The 15,916-nt window shown below is 43.4% G+C and overlaps 1 protein-coding gene across 1 annotated transcript in view; it reads left to right on the top strand.

The window, feature by feature from the left end:
- Window positions 1–13,454, top strand: part of SRSF4 (serine and arginine rich splicing factor 4) — a 31,304-nt gene extending 17,850 nt beyond the window's left edge. The window contains exons 3-6 of the mRNA XM_081817917.1: window positions 481–593; window positions 4,026–4,240; window positions 7,463–7,552; window positions 7,764–13,454. Of these exons, the coding sequence (XP_081674043.1) occupies window positions 481–593; window positions 4,026–4,240; window positions 7,463–7,552; window positions 7,764–8,571 (1,226 nt within the window). The 3' untranslated portion in view covers window positions 8,572–13,454. The remainder of the gene's footprint in view (window positions 1–480; window positions 594–4,025; window positions 4,241–7,462; window positions 7,553–7,763) is intronic.
- Window positions 13,455–15,916: the final 2,462 nt, after the last annotated feature.

Genomic DNA, 15,916 nt, shown 5'->3' with positions numbered 1-15,916 from the left:
GGCTGACCAAAACAGGAAGCCATGTGACGACCGCAACCTTTCCCCATTAGACCTGGGTGGTGAGGATCCCAAGGGTTAGACACAGATGAGATTAAACTGAAATAGGTGCCTGAAAATCTTTTTTTCGTATAAAATATTCACAAAAACTTTAATCACTGTGAGTAACACCAGTAACTGATGTAGTAATTTGGTTACTTATTTCTAAATTGTTAAATTGTTAATAGTTTTAATTTATGCATGTTAATTTTAAATATAATATTAATGAATATATATACTTACCATTTTGTAAATTAAATTAAATTTCATGTTTAGTTGATTGCTTTTTTTAAAAAATCTAGTTTAGAATTAAGGGGTGGGGATTGAACTAAAATATCTGTGCTGTGGGGGTGGGGTAAGTGGTACACTTAAGGGGAATATGTGCTGTGTCACTTTTTCCTTTTCCTCCACTGAAGTAATGTTATCTGTTTGAACCTTCCAAAGGTGGATATGGTTATAGAAGAAGTGGCCGCGATAAATATGGCCCTCCCACCCGTACAGAATACAGACTTATTGTGGAGAATTTGTCAAGTCGGTGCAGCTGGCAAGACCTAAAGGTTTGGGCCTCATTAACCTTCTGGGATAAGGTTGGGGAGGAGTTACGCTTGGGAAAGAGATAATTTTATGCCAGCCCACGCGAACACAGAAGGTAATGGTATTACATGTTTGAGGCTTGGAAATTCTGTAAAGGTTCTAGGGGCTCCTGGCGGGCTCAGTCAGAACATGTGACTCTTGATCTCGAGGTTGTAGGTTCAAGCCCCATGTTGGGTGTAGAGATTGCTTAAAAATAAAATCTTCTTGAAAAGTAAAAATAAAAATTTTAAAAGCTTCCATAGTTGTACAAAAGACCTCAGAATCTCACTATTACTGTACATTTGGGGCCCATCACTCTAAAGACAACCTATGTTAAATTTTCCACTGTGTAGAGGGTGTTGTAGAGAGAGATGCCCTTGTAGTTTCTCACCAACAAAAGGAAAAGTTGTAACCACCAGTGTTTCCTGCTGACATTAGCTGTAATATGTACGTTTGTGTCCGTTTCCATTGTAGCTCCTCATCGCTGAAAATGACTGTCTGACTCATGTTCTTTCATAAGGTTTTGTTGTTGTTGTTGTTGTTGTTTTTCCATGGAATATTCATCCTGAAAGAGTTTTAAGGTCAAAGATTAAGGTCCAGTTGCTGTGTTGACCATCCAGTGCACTGATCCCAGCTTATTCTTTGACAACTGTTTTTAAGCTCAGTAGGGAAGAAAGGCTTGAGCAGTGTCTTAACCTGGATGGTAGAAGGATAGAAGAAAAGGATAGTCACAATTTCCACTCTCACTTCTCCAGTCCATCATTAAACAAGTCCTCTCTAGCATAATGAGTGAATATATTTAGGTTCAGCAAAAAGTAGTTAGGGATCTAATATTCATGTGGTTTTAACTTATCGATGAAAAGCAATTTTACATCCTTTTCCCCCCTTTTTAAATTTGCTCCCAACAGTCTTCAAGTAACAAATATGAGATCCAGAAAAGGTCACACATTCGTCTTAGCACAAGAGGCAGGAGTAGGACCTAAGCTGGCGATTCTTCCAGCACTTGGTGCTGCTGTCAGCAGTAGAGGAGGCCCTCCTGGAGTGTCTGCTAGCAGGCCTGTGCTCACTGCAGGAATGGCTCCAGCGTTCTGAGAGTTAAGGGTTAAATGTTTTGGGTAGAAACTGGGAAAGGCTTTCAGACTTTTTGTTAAAATGAAGTTTAGCCAATGTCTTCAGTTGATTTTATACTTCTGTACCTTTGGTAGTTTCACTCTCTGGAAAGGAGAGTAATAGAGCAGATTTCCTTGTAAGTCAAAGCAGACTTAAGAACAGGGTTCTGGAGCCCACGTCTCTCCGTGAATCCCAGCTCTGCCACCTATCAGTTATTTTACTTTACCTAGTTACTTTCCTCTTGTGCCTCATATTTTTCAACTATAAAAATGGGATTAATACTCATTTTTACTCAGAGTTATTGTGAGAATTGAATGCAATTCAGTGTAAAAAGCCCAGGAACAGTTCCTGGCACAATAAATGCTAGCTGTTAATCGAGGAAATGCAGAAGTAAATTTAAAGGCTATTGTTTATTTTTAGAATGTATAAATTTGTAACACCCAATGATGTTGGTGTTGAGATGAAATTTATATAGTAGTCTACACCTCCAGGGGCATTGAGAATTGGTAGTTTGACCCCATCAGGTGGAGTAGGTAATATTAATTCAGATTCTGAAGTCTGTATATTCTACTTTTCTGTTCTGCAAAATGGGGGAAATAATTGTATCTATCTCATGTTAGGACTTTAATTAAATCATGCCTGTCCATACAATAAACCTTTAATAGTTAGCTGCTGTAATTTGTAATTTGGAAGTGTGTAAGTATAAAACAAAAGTAGTGACATTCTTCAAGCCCTTTTACTAGAGTTATCATACATCTCAACCTATCCAAGACAGTCCCAGTCTTGGCATAACTTAATAGCATCTTCATTCAGTCTCAGAGGTGTCCAAATTTGGGTGATAAATTATATGGACGCGCTGTTTTTTACCCAGAACTCCCACTCCCGCAAATAATTCAGTTGAAGGAATTTTCGGCAAAGATGTTCCCTTGCTGGATTATGAATAATAGCGAGAGACTATATATAACCTGAAATTCCCAACAATTGGGAAATCCCCAGAAATAGTACTGGGCACACTAATTGTGAAGATTGTATGTTAAGACATGTAAACATTTTATGCTGTAATGAGCAGAGAAGGTATTGAATGGCATGTGTTCGGAGGAAAGTAGTAACAAAAATAAACTGCTGTTGAGTATTTATGCATTCCACAAATGTTTATTAAGTATATACTACATACAAAGAAATATGGGGAAATTAGCTATAAAGCCTTAAGTTTTAAATTTATCTAAATGTCATGGTCTTTTCAAATACTAAACTGATTTCTTATCTGTACATCACTTTTTTTTTTTTTTAGGATTTATTTTAGAGAGAGCAGGGGGAGGGGCACAGGGAAGGGGGGAGAGAGAATCTCAAGCAGCCTCCCCACTGAGTGTGGAGCCTGACGTGAGGCTTGATCTCACGACCCTGACATCTATTAATCTCTACACCCCACGTGGGGCTCAAACTCACGACCCCAACCAAGGTCAAGAGCCAGTGCTCTTCCAACGGAGCCAGCCAGGCGCCCCTTGTACATCACTTTAGTATTTATCCAGCACATTAGTTGTATTCTCCCACTTGATTATATTAACTCCCCAAAGAGAATGAGTAGTGAAGGGACGTGGGTTGTCATTGAACCTCTGAAGCCAGAGCTTGACAGTACTGTTTTGTTGCTTTTCTGTCTTTGTTTTGAAGAAATGATATAACAGTAATTTCATTTTTTTTGTTTAAGTTTTATTTATTTAAGTAATCTCTACACCCAGCGTGGGGCTCAAACTCATGACCCTGAGATCAAAAGTCACATGTTCTTCAGCCTGAGCCAGCCAGGCGCCCCTACCAGCAATTTTAAGTAAAACTGAGGTGCTGATCTCGTAATCCCTTTATGGATTTTTTTATACGACCCTAGATAGTTGTTAATATTTATACATGTTTTTAAACAAGGATTTATAATGAAATGTAAAAGACCTAACTTTTACATTTACTCATATGGTAATATGAACATCTAATGCTGCTATAAACAAAAAACTTCCCACTATAAAATTTAGAAAATGAGAGTTAAAAATGTTCATATTCACACATAACTATTTAAAGGAATAAATATTTATTGTCTCTACCACTCACCTGATGCTTTAAAGAACTTTAGTAAATGGTTGGTATGTAGATGGAAATATTTTAAAGAGTGAACTTCATTCTGAAGAAAACCAGTTTTTCTTCCCAAAGGAAAGGGAAAACTTTCGTTATGATAATTGCATTAGACATTTTAGCAAAATGTATCATAACCTATTGAGTGATTTTTCTTTTCTTTTTTTCTTTTTTCTCTCTTTTTTTTTAAGGATTACATGCGTCAGGCAGGAGAAGTGACCTATGCAGATGCTCACAAGGGACGCAAAAATGAAGGGGTGATTGAATTTGTGTCTTATTCTGATATGAAAAGAGCTTTGGAAAAGTTAGATGGAACTGAAGTCAATGGCAGAAAAATCAGATTAGTTGAAGACAAGCCGGGTTCTCGACGACGCCGGTCCTATTCCAGGAGCCGGAGCCACTCAAGGTACCGCTGATGTCTGTGTGTCAGTGCTTGCTGTCGGTCCGTTAATGAGTACATAGATGGGTAATCCATTTCCATTCTTCTCTTGAATTCTTAGTACATGGTTCTGTCTGGTTCGGTAACTTTGAACTGAACATTTATTTGTAAAACTCTTGAACTCTTACATCATGAGTACAAATCGAACTTCTTTCTCTGAGGCAGATACCAGTGACCTGTTTTCATATTTTTTCTTTGGTACCCCAGATCATACCCTTATTGGGGACAAACATGGCGAGTAGTCGCTTGGTTTACTTTCCCAAACACCACCTACTCAAGAGTGGAGACTTTCTTATTCAGCAACTGCTCTGCACTAGGCCAGGCACTTGTGAACGAGACAAATACGGTCCGTGCCCTCATGACACTCAGCCTAGTGGAGAAAACAGGCATTGAGCAAATAATGACCGTTGTAATAGGTGTGTGGCAAAGGACATGTACACAGTACTAGTTCGGAGAACTGACAGGGGCTTCTCTAAGGACGTGTCATAGACGCTGAGCTCTAAAGGAGAAGCTGGAGATGGCGGGCGGAGAGAGGATTAGTGCCCTTCTCCTTCTCGCAGAGGGCAGCAGGACGAGAGCGGCTTGAGATGATGCAGAGAAGGGCCAGATCCTGCGAGCCACGGGCCAGGGTAAGGATTTAAGAGCAGTGGGAAGTCACTAGAGACTTCTAAGCTTTCCAGGTTTGGCGTTGTTTTTTAATTTTTTTCTTAAGAAAAAATTTCAAATACATAAAGCATTAGAGAAAATAGTTTCGTGAGCCCTGAATTCCCTTAGGCCTGCCCCCCATCCAGCTGTATCACTTGTTATTTTGCCAGTCTTACCTCCCCACCACTCCCACTGCCTCATTTTAAGGCAAGTCTGGGCATCCTGTCATTCTGTCTATAACTCTTTCAGTGTGTACATCTAAAATCTAAAATCATGATGCCGTATTACAGCTAGCAAATTTGTATTCGGATTTCCCCAGTTGTCTCAAATATGTATTTTTGCAGTTGGTTTGTTCATATTAGGATCCCAACTAGGTCTGCACATTGCCATTAGATGGCATGTCTCTTAATTCTTTTTTTAGTCACTGGTATGTCCTCCTTTGTCCTTTTTTTATTCTCCATGCATTTAATCTTCACAGTTGCCTGCTTTGAAGATTTTCTCCTAGTGGAGGTTTTTCGGATTACATCTTGTGATATTTATCATGTTTCTTTATCCTACCTCCCGTATTTCCTGTAAACTCATAGTTAGATCTTGAGGCGTTTAGAGTAAGGCCAGTATTTTAGCAGGTGTACTTCATAAGTAGTACTTTATACTTCCTGTTGCATCACTCGTGTGGTGTCTGGATGTCCCACTGCGAATGATGGGGGAGAGCGCATCAGCATGTCTGGGGCTGTGAGCCTGAGCCGTGCCTCCTGGAGTTCCGCAGTAGTCCGCCTGGCAGTCTTAGCGTCCGTTGATCCTCCCTCCCTGGAGCCATTCGGTCACTGTTGCCAGGTGATGACTTTCTAACTTCCTCATTCTTTTTGCGTTTAAAGGCTGTAATTCTATCAATGATGATTTCCACTCTTTTGTTGCTCTCAAATACAATTTTTATAGGAAATGCAAAATGAAAGTTTGACACCTTTATTTACCAACTTTTAGAATTTTAAATGTGCCCTAGGGTTCCCCAAAGGTAAGGATGAGGGTGGTGGTTTAATAGTAATATTTTGAATGAATTCTCAGACGTTGATGTGTATTTAATGTTTCATCCACTGCAGCAAATTTTTTATGCTCAGATTGTTGTCTTTGGTCATTGGGAGCCCTTAAAGTTGGCTCCTGTGTCTTCAGTATCTTGGTTTTGTTTGGTTTTCAGATGAATATGCTTCACTATGTATTTTCTCAAGCTTTTTATTGAGATCATTTTCAAACATCGGAGTTGAAAGAATAGTTCATGAACACCCGTGTACCCTCCTTCTGGCTTCAGTTGTTAGGATTTTGCCATCTTCTGTCTTCTCTTTCTTTGTATGTGTGTATATTTGTGCATGTACCCTATACATTTACTTTGCTGTAGCATTTTAAGGGAAGTTGAAGACCTGATGCTTCACCCCTAAATACTTCAGCATGTGTCTCCATGAATGAGGATGACCACATTTACATTTTCTTACCTAAGAACCTCAACAGCGATTCCATAAAGTCATCTTCTCTCCGGGCCATTTTCAGATTTCTCCAGTGGTTCCACAGAGGTCTTCATTTTTTTCCTGACCGAACCCAGTCTAGTCTTGCACTGTAAGAGGTGGTGTTAGGTCTCTTTGGTCTGAAGCAGTCCCCTCTTCCTCCCCCCACCCCCCAACGACATTGACTTTTCTTTTTCTTTTTTTTTTAGTAGTATCCCACATTCTGAATTTTCTGTTTCCTCTTGGCATCAGTGAACTTGTACTTTATCCCCTGCTTCCCCTAAACTGGAAGTTAGGTTTAGAGAGGTGTGATGGAGATACAGGTTAAATGTATTTGGCAAAAGTTCTTTCGTAGATCGTGGTGCTCGGCAGTCTTTGAACGTTTCCCTCTTTCTGCCCTGATGAGATGTTCTAGGCCCATCTTGTGCATTCCCTGCCCTGATCTTGGAATCAGTCGTTTCCCCAGGAGTCCTGGTTACTGTGGTAGGAAGTAAGCAGAGTTCACAGTCTTGGCCTTTTAAAGATTTTTTTTTTTTTTAAGAGTTTGGGTGTGTTTTTTTTTTAAAAACGGCTGTCTGGTCACAGTGAGTCAGTCGGTAGGTAAAGGGCAGAAGTGTCCAGAAGAAGGCTAGGCTAGTGAGGAGGCTGTTGAGGGGCCCAGACAGATGCTGGTGGCTTGGGCAGGGGCAGGGCAGAATCATTAGTATAGAAGAGGACGAGGGGGAGAGGAGAGAGTCCGGGGTGGCTCCGGTTTCTGGGATGAGGAACCAGGTAAATAACAGTGGCATCGGCGGAAAGAAGGAAGGAGCCCAGCCAGAAGAGTGGGTGCCAGGTAAAGCGGTTCAGGATTGGAGGTGCTGAGTTTCAGGGAAGCCGTACAGGTGGGACGTTTGCGGGTACTGGGCCCTTGGATCTGGAACAGTGGGGAGGGTTCTCTTTCACCCTTGAGCCTGGACACAGCCCGTGCCAGACCTATTTTTCGATAAAAAAATGCCTTACTGTTCAGCCAGCCTTTTGTCCGCAGGTGTTAGAGAATGCTCTCTCCCCCCAGGTCTCGTTCTCGAAGCAGACATTCTCGTAAGAGCAGGAGCCGGAGCGGCAGCAGCAAGAGCAGCCACTCGAAGAGCAGATCGCGGTCCAGGTGGGCCTTCCCGGGTGTGAGCAGGGGCGGCCCAGGGCTCTGGGCCGCGTGCGTGTCCCCGTCTTCCCTCGCCCCAGGCCCTCCGGCTGGGGCCGCAGTCGGGCTGCGGAGGGCGGTCCTGCGCCGGTGCCGCCCCCCTGCCCCCCTTCCCTCGCGTCGGCTGTCCTGGCGGGCGACCCCGTGCGACACCCTGACACCTGTGTCTCCTCAGGTCAGGCTCCCGTTCCCGCAGCCAGAGCCGCAGCCGCAGCCAGAGCCGCGGCCGCAGCCGGAAGGAGAAGAGCCGGAGCCCCAGCAAGGGTGACAAGAGCCGCAGCCGCAGCCGCAGCGCTGACAAGCGCCGCAGCAAGAGTGACGACCAGGCCGGGGACAAGATCCAGAACAGCGATAGCGCCGGGAAGCCCAAGAGCCGGAGCCCCAGTCGGCACAAGAGCCAGAGCCGGAGCCGGAGCCGGAGTCAGGAGAGGCGCGCAGAGGAGAAGCGGGCGAGCGGGAGCAGGAGCAGGAGCGAGGAGAAGAGCCGCAGCCAGGAGGAGGGGCCGCGCCGCAGCCGCAGCCGCAGCCGCAGTCAGGACAAGCGGAAGGGAAGGAAGAGGAGCCGGGAGGGCAGCCGCAGCCGCAGCCGTAGCCGCAGCCGCAGCCGCAGCAAGAGCGAGAGGAGCAGAAAGCGCGGCGGCAAGCGCGACAGCAAGTCCAGCGGCGGCAGCAAGAAGAAGAAGAAGGAGGACGCTGAGCGCTCGCAGTCCCGGTCGCGGTCCCGCTCAGCGTCCAAGGAGCGGGAGCACGCCAAGGCCGAGGCCGGCCAGAGGGAGGGCCGAGGGGAGAGTGCGGATGCCGGCACCCATCAGGAGACCCGGTCCAGGTCGAGGTCCAATTCCAAGTCCAAACCCAACCCTCCGTCAGAGTCGCGCTCCAGATCAAAGTCTGCTTCAAAAACCCGCTCTCGGTCCAAGTCCAGATCCAGGTCTGCATCCAGATCGCCGTCTCGGTCTAGATCCAGGTCCCACTCGCGGTCCTAACTGGCTACGAGCACAGCTGGAACTCCCCGAGACGTCTTTTGTACATGTTTGGTAGCCGTAGCACAAGTGATCCAAGTAGAACATATGTCACTGCTGTACATTTTTAACTCCCCTAATGGTGTGTCTACAATTGTTCAATCTAAGTGCTTCCTCTCCGTAAAGCCTCCTGGCTCCAGGCCTTCCTGCTCGACTGAAAACAATCTTCTCTTTGAAAACCCCCTTTACTCATGGCCCACAGTAGAATATCCAAACCGCCGCGGCCCTCAGCCTGGCCTTTCCTACAGGGAGCTCAGTACCTGGACGGCTTTCAGGCTGGAATGCTGACATAGGTAGGTACGGTGAGTTCAGCCATTTTTGCCCTCGAATTGATGCCCTTTGATGTTTGCCATTTAGTGAAAGTGCGAAGTCTTAAGTTTCCTACCACTTTGGTTTCATACTTTTGGACTTAACAAAGTTGTGAATAGCACAGTCGAGGAAAATTGATACCTGCAGTAACCCATAGGAAATAAACTGTAGAGTTCCATATTCTGGTATTGTGATTATATTGTTTTATATTAAAAAAGAAAAGAAAAGAATTTTTTTTAATTTTATTTTTCCCCGTCTTGCAAAGTATAGTGACCCCTGTTTCCATTAAATTTGAATAAAGACTATTTTTGCTTGACAAAATTTCACGGTGTTTGAATCCAAGTTGCATCTCCTGACCTATCTTGGTATTCCTTTTCTTAGCATAAAAAGCTCAGAGTGTCACATCCCTGGATGTCACCGGTGAGTGGGTAGGGTGCCAGCCTTTATTCCTAAAGGATTTTTCTCACCCAACAGAATAAAGGCAGATTTCTTAGGAATTTACAGTCCTTCCTCTCAAGAAGCTTACCGGCCAAGCTGAGGAGAGAGAAATGGATCAGTTCGGGAACTCAGAGCATCACCAGATGAGTTCTTCTCGAACAGAGAACTTTTTCCTCTGGGCTGTTGCATTTCTTGCCATGAAGCTGAAGTAGCAAACCTCATCACCTTAGGATTTGGACTAACCAAAAGCCAGGAAGAAAAACGATGTTGGATTACCTCTGTTCACTCCTGGCCTGGCTCTAAAGAAAGGACCAGAGGTACGGTGGTTCCAGTCTGGTGTCCACCCCTGAGGGAGGGTTGAGAAGCATCAAGAGCAGGGGGGAAGCTGGAGGGCCTTCGTCACATGTTGTGGCAAGCTTGGGAGGAGAGAAAGTCACTTCACGGACTGCTGCCTAGGAATGTGCTGGGGGCTGTTCCTTGGTTTAAAACAATGTTCTCTCACCTTCTGTAGACCATACCTCGTATGGGAAGACAAAATCAGTATTTCTTGCCCCTCCTGGGGTTCGTGGTCTGGTTGCAAATGATAAACATCACTAGGGTAAAAAGTGGGCATTCAGAGGAGGGAGTTGTAACTTCCTCTGGGTTCAGGGACCTCCTGAGGAGACCGTACTTAGGCTGAACCTCCAGAGATGTGGATGTGGAAGGCATTCCTTAAAAAAAAAAAAAAAAAAAAAATCTGTGTACAGAGCCATGGAGTTGGGAAAGCGTGGGGGAAGATGCCCAGGGGGCGTAGAGTGTGATAACAGGGAGTGAGAAGCAAGTTTAGCAGATGGATTGGGTCAAAGTGCTTTGAATGCCAGGAGGAGGAATCTGGCATTGGTCCTGTAAGCACTGGGAACATGGGAAATATTTAAACAGGAGGCTAAGGATTGTAGAGCTGGGCGCCACCAGGTTGATCTGACGGCAGACCGGATGCACCAAAGGCAGCAGTCCGGGGAATGTAGTACCCTTGACCCTCTAACAATACGGGTTTGAACTGTGCAGTTCTGTGGATTCCTGTTTTCTGATGATACAGTACTGTAAGTTTTTTTCTTTACGGTTTTCTTGACATTTTTTTCTCTAGGCTGCTGTATCGTAAGAACACAGTATACAGTCTCTATGTAGAGAGCATACACGGTATGTGTTCAGTGACTTCCAGTCAACAGTAGGCTATTAATAGTTAAGTTTGGAGAGGGTCAGGTTACATGCAGATTTTTGACCGGAAGGGGGACAGCGCCCCTAATCCCTGTGTTAAGGGGCACCTGGAATTGCAGGGGATGTGGGGCCTGAGCAAAGGCAGTGACAGGAGGGAACAGAAGCGGGTTCAGTAGGTGGCCTGGGGAAAGGAGCTGTCAGAGGGATCCAAGGTGTTCCTGAAGCCTGAGGAATGGCGAAGACGAAGGTGAGTTCAGTTTTGGAAACGTGGAATTTCAGGGACTGGAACCTCGCTTAGACTCCCTGGAGCCTTCCCCCCATCGTGACAAGGTGATGGCTCCAACCAGTAGAATTCCCACTGCCTCAGATCTCATGTTGGTCTCCAGGAGGTGATGGGAATCCAACATTCCCTAATTTTACAAGGATGGGGACATTTCTTTGGGCATATTTTTTTTTCCTTTCACAAGTTTAAAATTTTTAAAAATTCAACTTCATTTTACTAACAGCAGCTCTTTCCAAATTCCCTTCCAAGCTTTTTCCTGTTCATCCATATTCTAAACATAGTTCCGTCATGTTTGTATAATTTAACTTTTGTCATTTAACTACATGAGCACTAGGAAGTTCTCACTGAAATGTTGAAGGCACGTAAGCTCTAACCAAATGAATTTATTAGCACATGCAAAGAGTATAAAGGACAGAAATTCCATTTGTACATAGAAGGGACTGGCAGTCATTTTTCCCCAGCAGTTTTAAATTCACTTATGTTAGATTCTGATCAAAAAGTTAAAGATCAAGAGAAAGATGGAAACTCATCTGTTGTGAGTTCCAAGCACGCACCAGAGACCAGTACTGTCCCATCCATTCTCCATCCTGTTCTCACACCACCCTAGGATCAGTATTGTTAGGTTCAGTTGCAGGTGAAGAGACTGCGGCACGCTGTCCACCCATCCCCAATAATGTTAGGTACCTGTTTGAGTGTATGCCTTTTGTATGCCGAGCACTGGTCTGAGGCGCTGGGAATAGTGTATGAGAAGATGGAGGAGGCCCCTCTTCTCACGGAGCAATATCTGTTGCTTATGGACACTGGGATCAGAGGGCTTGTCATGATGGTATCAGTACTGAGTGCCCACTGTGGGCCAGAGAACCACTGCAAGGCACTCTCTTGGCAGCCCTTAGAAAAGGTGAAATGCAGTGCTTGTTCTAGGCTGTACTGTTTCTTCCAGGTAACTGGGCCAGAAGACCGCAATAACGCTTGAAGGTAAAGTTGGGTACTGCCTGCACCTCCCTGCCCCCCATGGCCCAAGGGAAGAAAGACCTTGGGAAGCTGAAGAGGAAGGCTTGATTCATTGGCTTACCTGGGTCTACTATGAGCTAGGTGCTTTTATGTACATCAGTACCTGGTCCCTTTTTAAAAGGCAAAGACAAAAGCTGGGAGAGGTGAAGTGATTTTCTTAATGTAACACAACTAGTGACAAAGCTAGATAAAATTTTACAAGGCAGTAGAAAGAGAAATTTAAAAATTAATGACTTGATATAATTACAGGAAGATACTTAAAGTCACAACAGCTAGGATTTGAACCCCTGTTCAAGTCACACAGGGTTTCTACAAAACAATCTGTTTTCCTAGAACAGTTTCTAAATTGCTGCAGGACAATGCCACTGACCCACTGCTGTGAATACATTATAATTGCTCCATCATTTGATCAAGACTCAAAGTCTTGCCTGGGGGTGCCCATTTGTCCAAGCCCAGGTCATCATCCCACATTCTACATGCCAAGGAGTGAAGAGAAGGAGGGTCGCCCATTTTAGCTTCTACAGTGGGAAATGCGCATTGATGTCCACAAAAAAATGCACTCAATAGGGAATTTCCCCAAAGTAGGAGGCAGCCAAAGAAATACAAACTCCTCTGTCACCTCTTTGGATGCTCAAAATCCACACATTCCCTTTTCCATACTTTACCTCCTGTTGCCCGTCCCCACCCAAGAAAAGAGTGGAAGACAAAAATGAGAACAAAAACGGTGAGGAATAGAAAGCAGTAACAAATGCGGTAGATAATAAACTATCAATAATTCATCACAGGCGAATTCTACCAAACTTTTTTTTTTTTTTTTTTTTTAAGATTTTATTTGAGAAAGGGAGCCAGAAAGCACATGCGGCGGAGGGGCAGCAGAAGGAGAAGCAGGCTCCCCACTGAGCAGGGAGCCCAATGTGGGGCTTGATCCCAGGACCCTGGGATCATGACCTGAGCTGAAGGCAGACACTTTGACTTGAGCAACCCAGGCACCCCGGATCCTACCAAACATTTAAAGAAGAGTTAATACCTATTTTTCTCAACCTGGATATTCCAAAAACTGCAAGAGGAAAGAAAGCTTCCAAATTCATTTTTTCAAGGCCAGTATCACCCTGATACCAAAACCAGATAAACACCAAAAAAGGGAACTACAGGCCAGTATCTCATGAATATTGATGCAAAAGTCCTCAACAAAATACTAGCGAACAGAATCCAACAATACATTAAGAAAAAAAATCATACCACCATCGAGTGGGATTTATTCCCAGGATGCAACTGGTTTGATATTTGCAAATCATTTGTGATTGTTTATCAGTAAGAGAAAGGATAAAAACCATACGATGACTTCGATAGATGCAGAAAAAACATCTGACAAAGTACAACATCCATTCACGGTTTAAAAAAACCTCTGCTTGGGCGCCTGGGTGGCTCAGTCGGTTGAGCGACTGCCTTCGGCTCAGGTCATGATCCCAGGGTCCTGGGATCGAGTCCCACATCGGGCTCCCTGCTCTGCGGGGAGCCTGCTTCTCCCTCTCCCACTCCCCCTGCTTGTGTTCCCTCTCTCACTGTGTCTCTCTCTGTCAAAAAAATAAATCTTTAAAAAAAAATTAAAAAACCCTCTGCAAAGTAGGTCTAGAGGAAACACCTCAACATAATAAAGGCCTTATATGAAAAACCCACAACCAAAACAAAAAAATACCCCTTGACCAACAACATACTCAAATGTAGAAAAGCAGGGCTTTTTCCCCAAGGTAAGGAACAAGACAAGAATGTCCACTCTCATTACTTTTATTCAACATAGTATTGGAAGTCCTAGCCACAGCAATTAGACAACAAAGAAATAAAAGGCATCCAAATTGGTAAGGAAATAGCAAAACTCACTACTTATAGATGACATGATACTATAGACAGAAGACCCTAAAGACCACCAAAAAACTTAAAGAACTGATAAATGAATTTAGTAAAGTCACAGGATAAAAAATAGATGTACAGAAATCTGTCACATTCTTAGACACTAATAAGCAACAACGTGAAATTAAGAAAACAATCCCATTTACAGTTGCACCAAAAACAAAATATCTAGGAATAAACCAAAGAGGCAAAAGACTTGTACTCGAAAACTATAAAACACTGATGAAAGAAACTGAAGATAATGGCAAAGAAATGGAAAAACCTTCCATGCACATGGGTCAGAAGAACAAATAATGTTAAGGTGCCTCCTATACCCGAGGCAATCTATAGATTTAATGCAATTCCTTTCAGAATAACCAACAGCATTTTTCATAGAACTAGACCAAACCATCTTAAAATTTGGAACCACAAAAGACCTCAGATAGTCAAAGCAATCTTGAAAATGAAAAACAAAACTGGAGGTATCACAATTCCAGATTTCGAGTTATATTACAAAGCAGTAGTAAGTAAAACAGTATGGTGCTGGCCTAAAAAGAAACCCATTGATCACTGAAAATGAATGGAAAGCCCAGAAAGAAACCCACAATTGTATGGTCAATTAATTTTCAACAAAAGAGAAATTATTACAATGGGAAAAAGACAGTCTTTTCAACAAATGGTGTTGGGAGAACTGGACAGCCACATGTAAAAGAGTGAAACTGAACCACTATTTCACTGTACACGAAAATACACTCAAAATGGATTAAAGACCTAAATGTGAGACCTGAAACCATAAAAATCCTAAAAGAGAGCACAGGCAGTAATTTCTCTGACATCAGCCATATTTTCTAGATGTCTACTGAGGCAAGCAAAATAAACTACTGGGACTACATAGAAGATAAATAGTTTCTGTACAGCGAAGGAAATGATCAACAAAAGGCAACCTACTGAATGCAAGAAGATATTTGCAGATGACATATGATAAAGGGTTAGTATTCAAATATATAAGAACTGCTCCAACTCAGTACCCCCCAAACCCCAAATAATCCAATTTAAAAGTGGGTAGAAGACATGAAAAGATGCTCATCATCAGGGAAATGCAAATCAAAACTACATGAGATACCATCTTGCACCTGTCAGAAGAGCTAAAATCAAAAACACAAGAAACAAGTGGCGAGGATATGGAGAAAAAGGAACCCTTGTGCACTGTTGATGGGGATGCAAACTGGTGCGGCCTCTCTGGAAAACAGTATGGAGGTTCCTCAAAAAAATAAAAATAGACCTACCCTATGATCCAGTAATTGCACTACTGGATATTTATCTAAAAAATACAAAAACACTTAATTCGAAGGGATACATGCACCCCTTGTTTATTGCAGCATTATTTACAATAGTCAAATTATGGCAGCAGCCCAAATATCCATCTATAGATGAATGGATAAAGATGTGGTGTGTGTAATGAGAGGGGGGAGGGTCGGAGGGAGAAGCAGACTCCCTGCTGAGCAGGAAGCCCGATGCGGGACTCAATCCTGAGACTCCAGGATCATGACCTGAGCGGAAGGCAGTCGCTTAACCAACTGAGCCACCCAGGCGCCCTTGTTTTGTTTTTGTTTTTTTTTTAAAATCCGTTCAGCTACTATTTCTTTTGACTGGAGAACTTAGTCCATTTATATTTAAAGCAATTATTGATAGGTATAAATATATTGTATTTCCCCTAAAAAAAAAAAAAAAGGTGTGTGTATACACACACATGCGCGCACGCACACACAGAAATATTATTCAGCCATAAAAGAATGAAATCTTTCCATTTGCAACAACATGGATAGAGCTAGAGAGTATAATGCTAAGCAAAATAAATCAGAGAAATATATGATCTCACTCAGAGGTGGAATTTAAGAAACAAAACAAAGGAAAAAACAAAGATAAATGAAGAAACAGACTCTTAACTATAAAGAACTGATGTTTACCAGAGGGGTTAGAATGGGGGAAATACTGGAAGGGATTAAAGAGTACACTTATCATGATGAAAAATAAAATGATTTTTAAAAAAACAACCTCGGGGCGCCTGGGTGGCTCAGTTGGTTAAGCGACTGCCTTCGGCTCAGGTCATGATCCTGGAGTCCCAGGATCAAGTCCTGCATCGGGCTCCCTGCTCAGCAGGGGGTCTGCTTCTCTCTCTGACCCTCC

Source organism: Leptonychotes weddellii, chromosome 4 (genome assembly GCF_054177405.1).
Source record: "Leptonychotes weddellii isolate Sample4059 chromosome 4, ASM5417740v2, whole genome shotgun sequence".
Taxonomy (NCBI): domain Eukaryota; kingdom Metazoa; phylum Chordata; class Mammalia; order Carnivora; family Phocidae; genus Leptonychotes; species Leptonychotes weddellii.
This window is presented reverse-complemented; position numbering and strand designations above follow the sequence as displayed.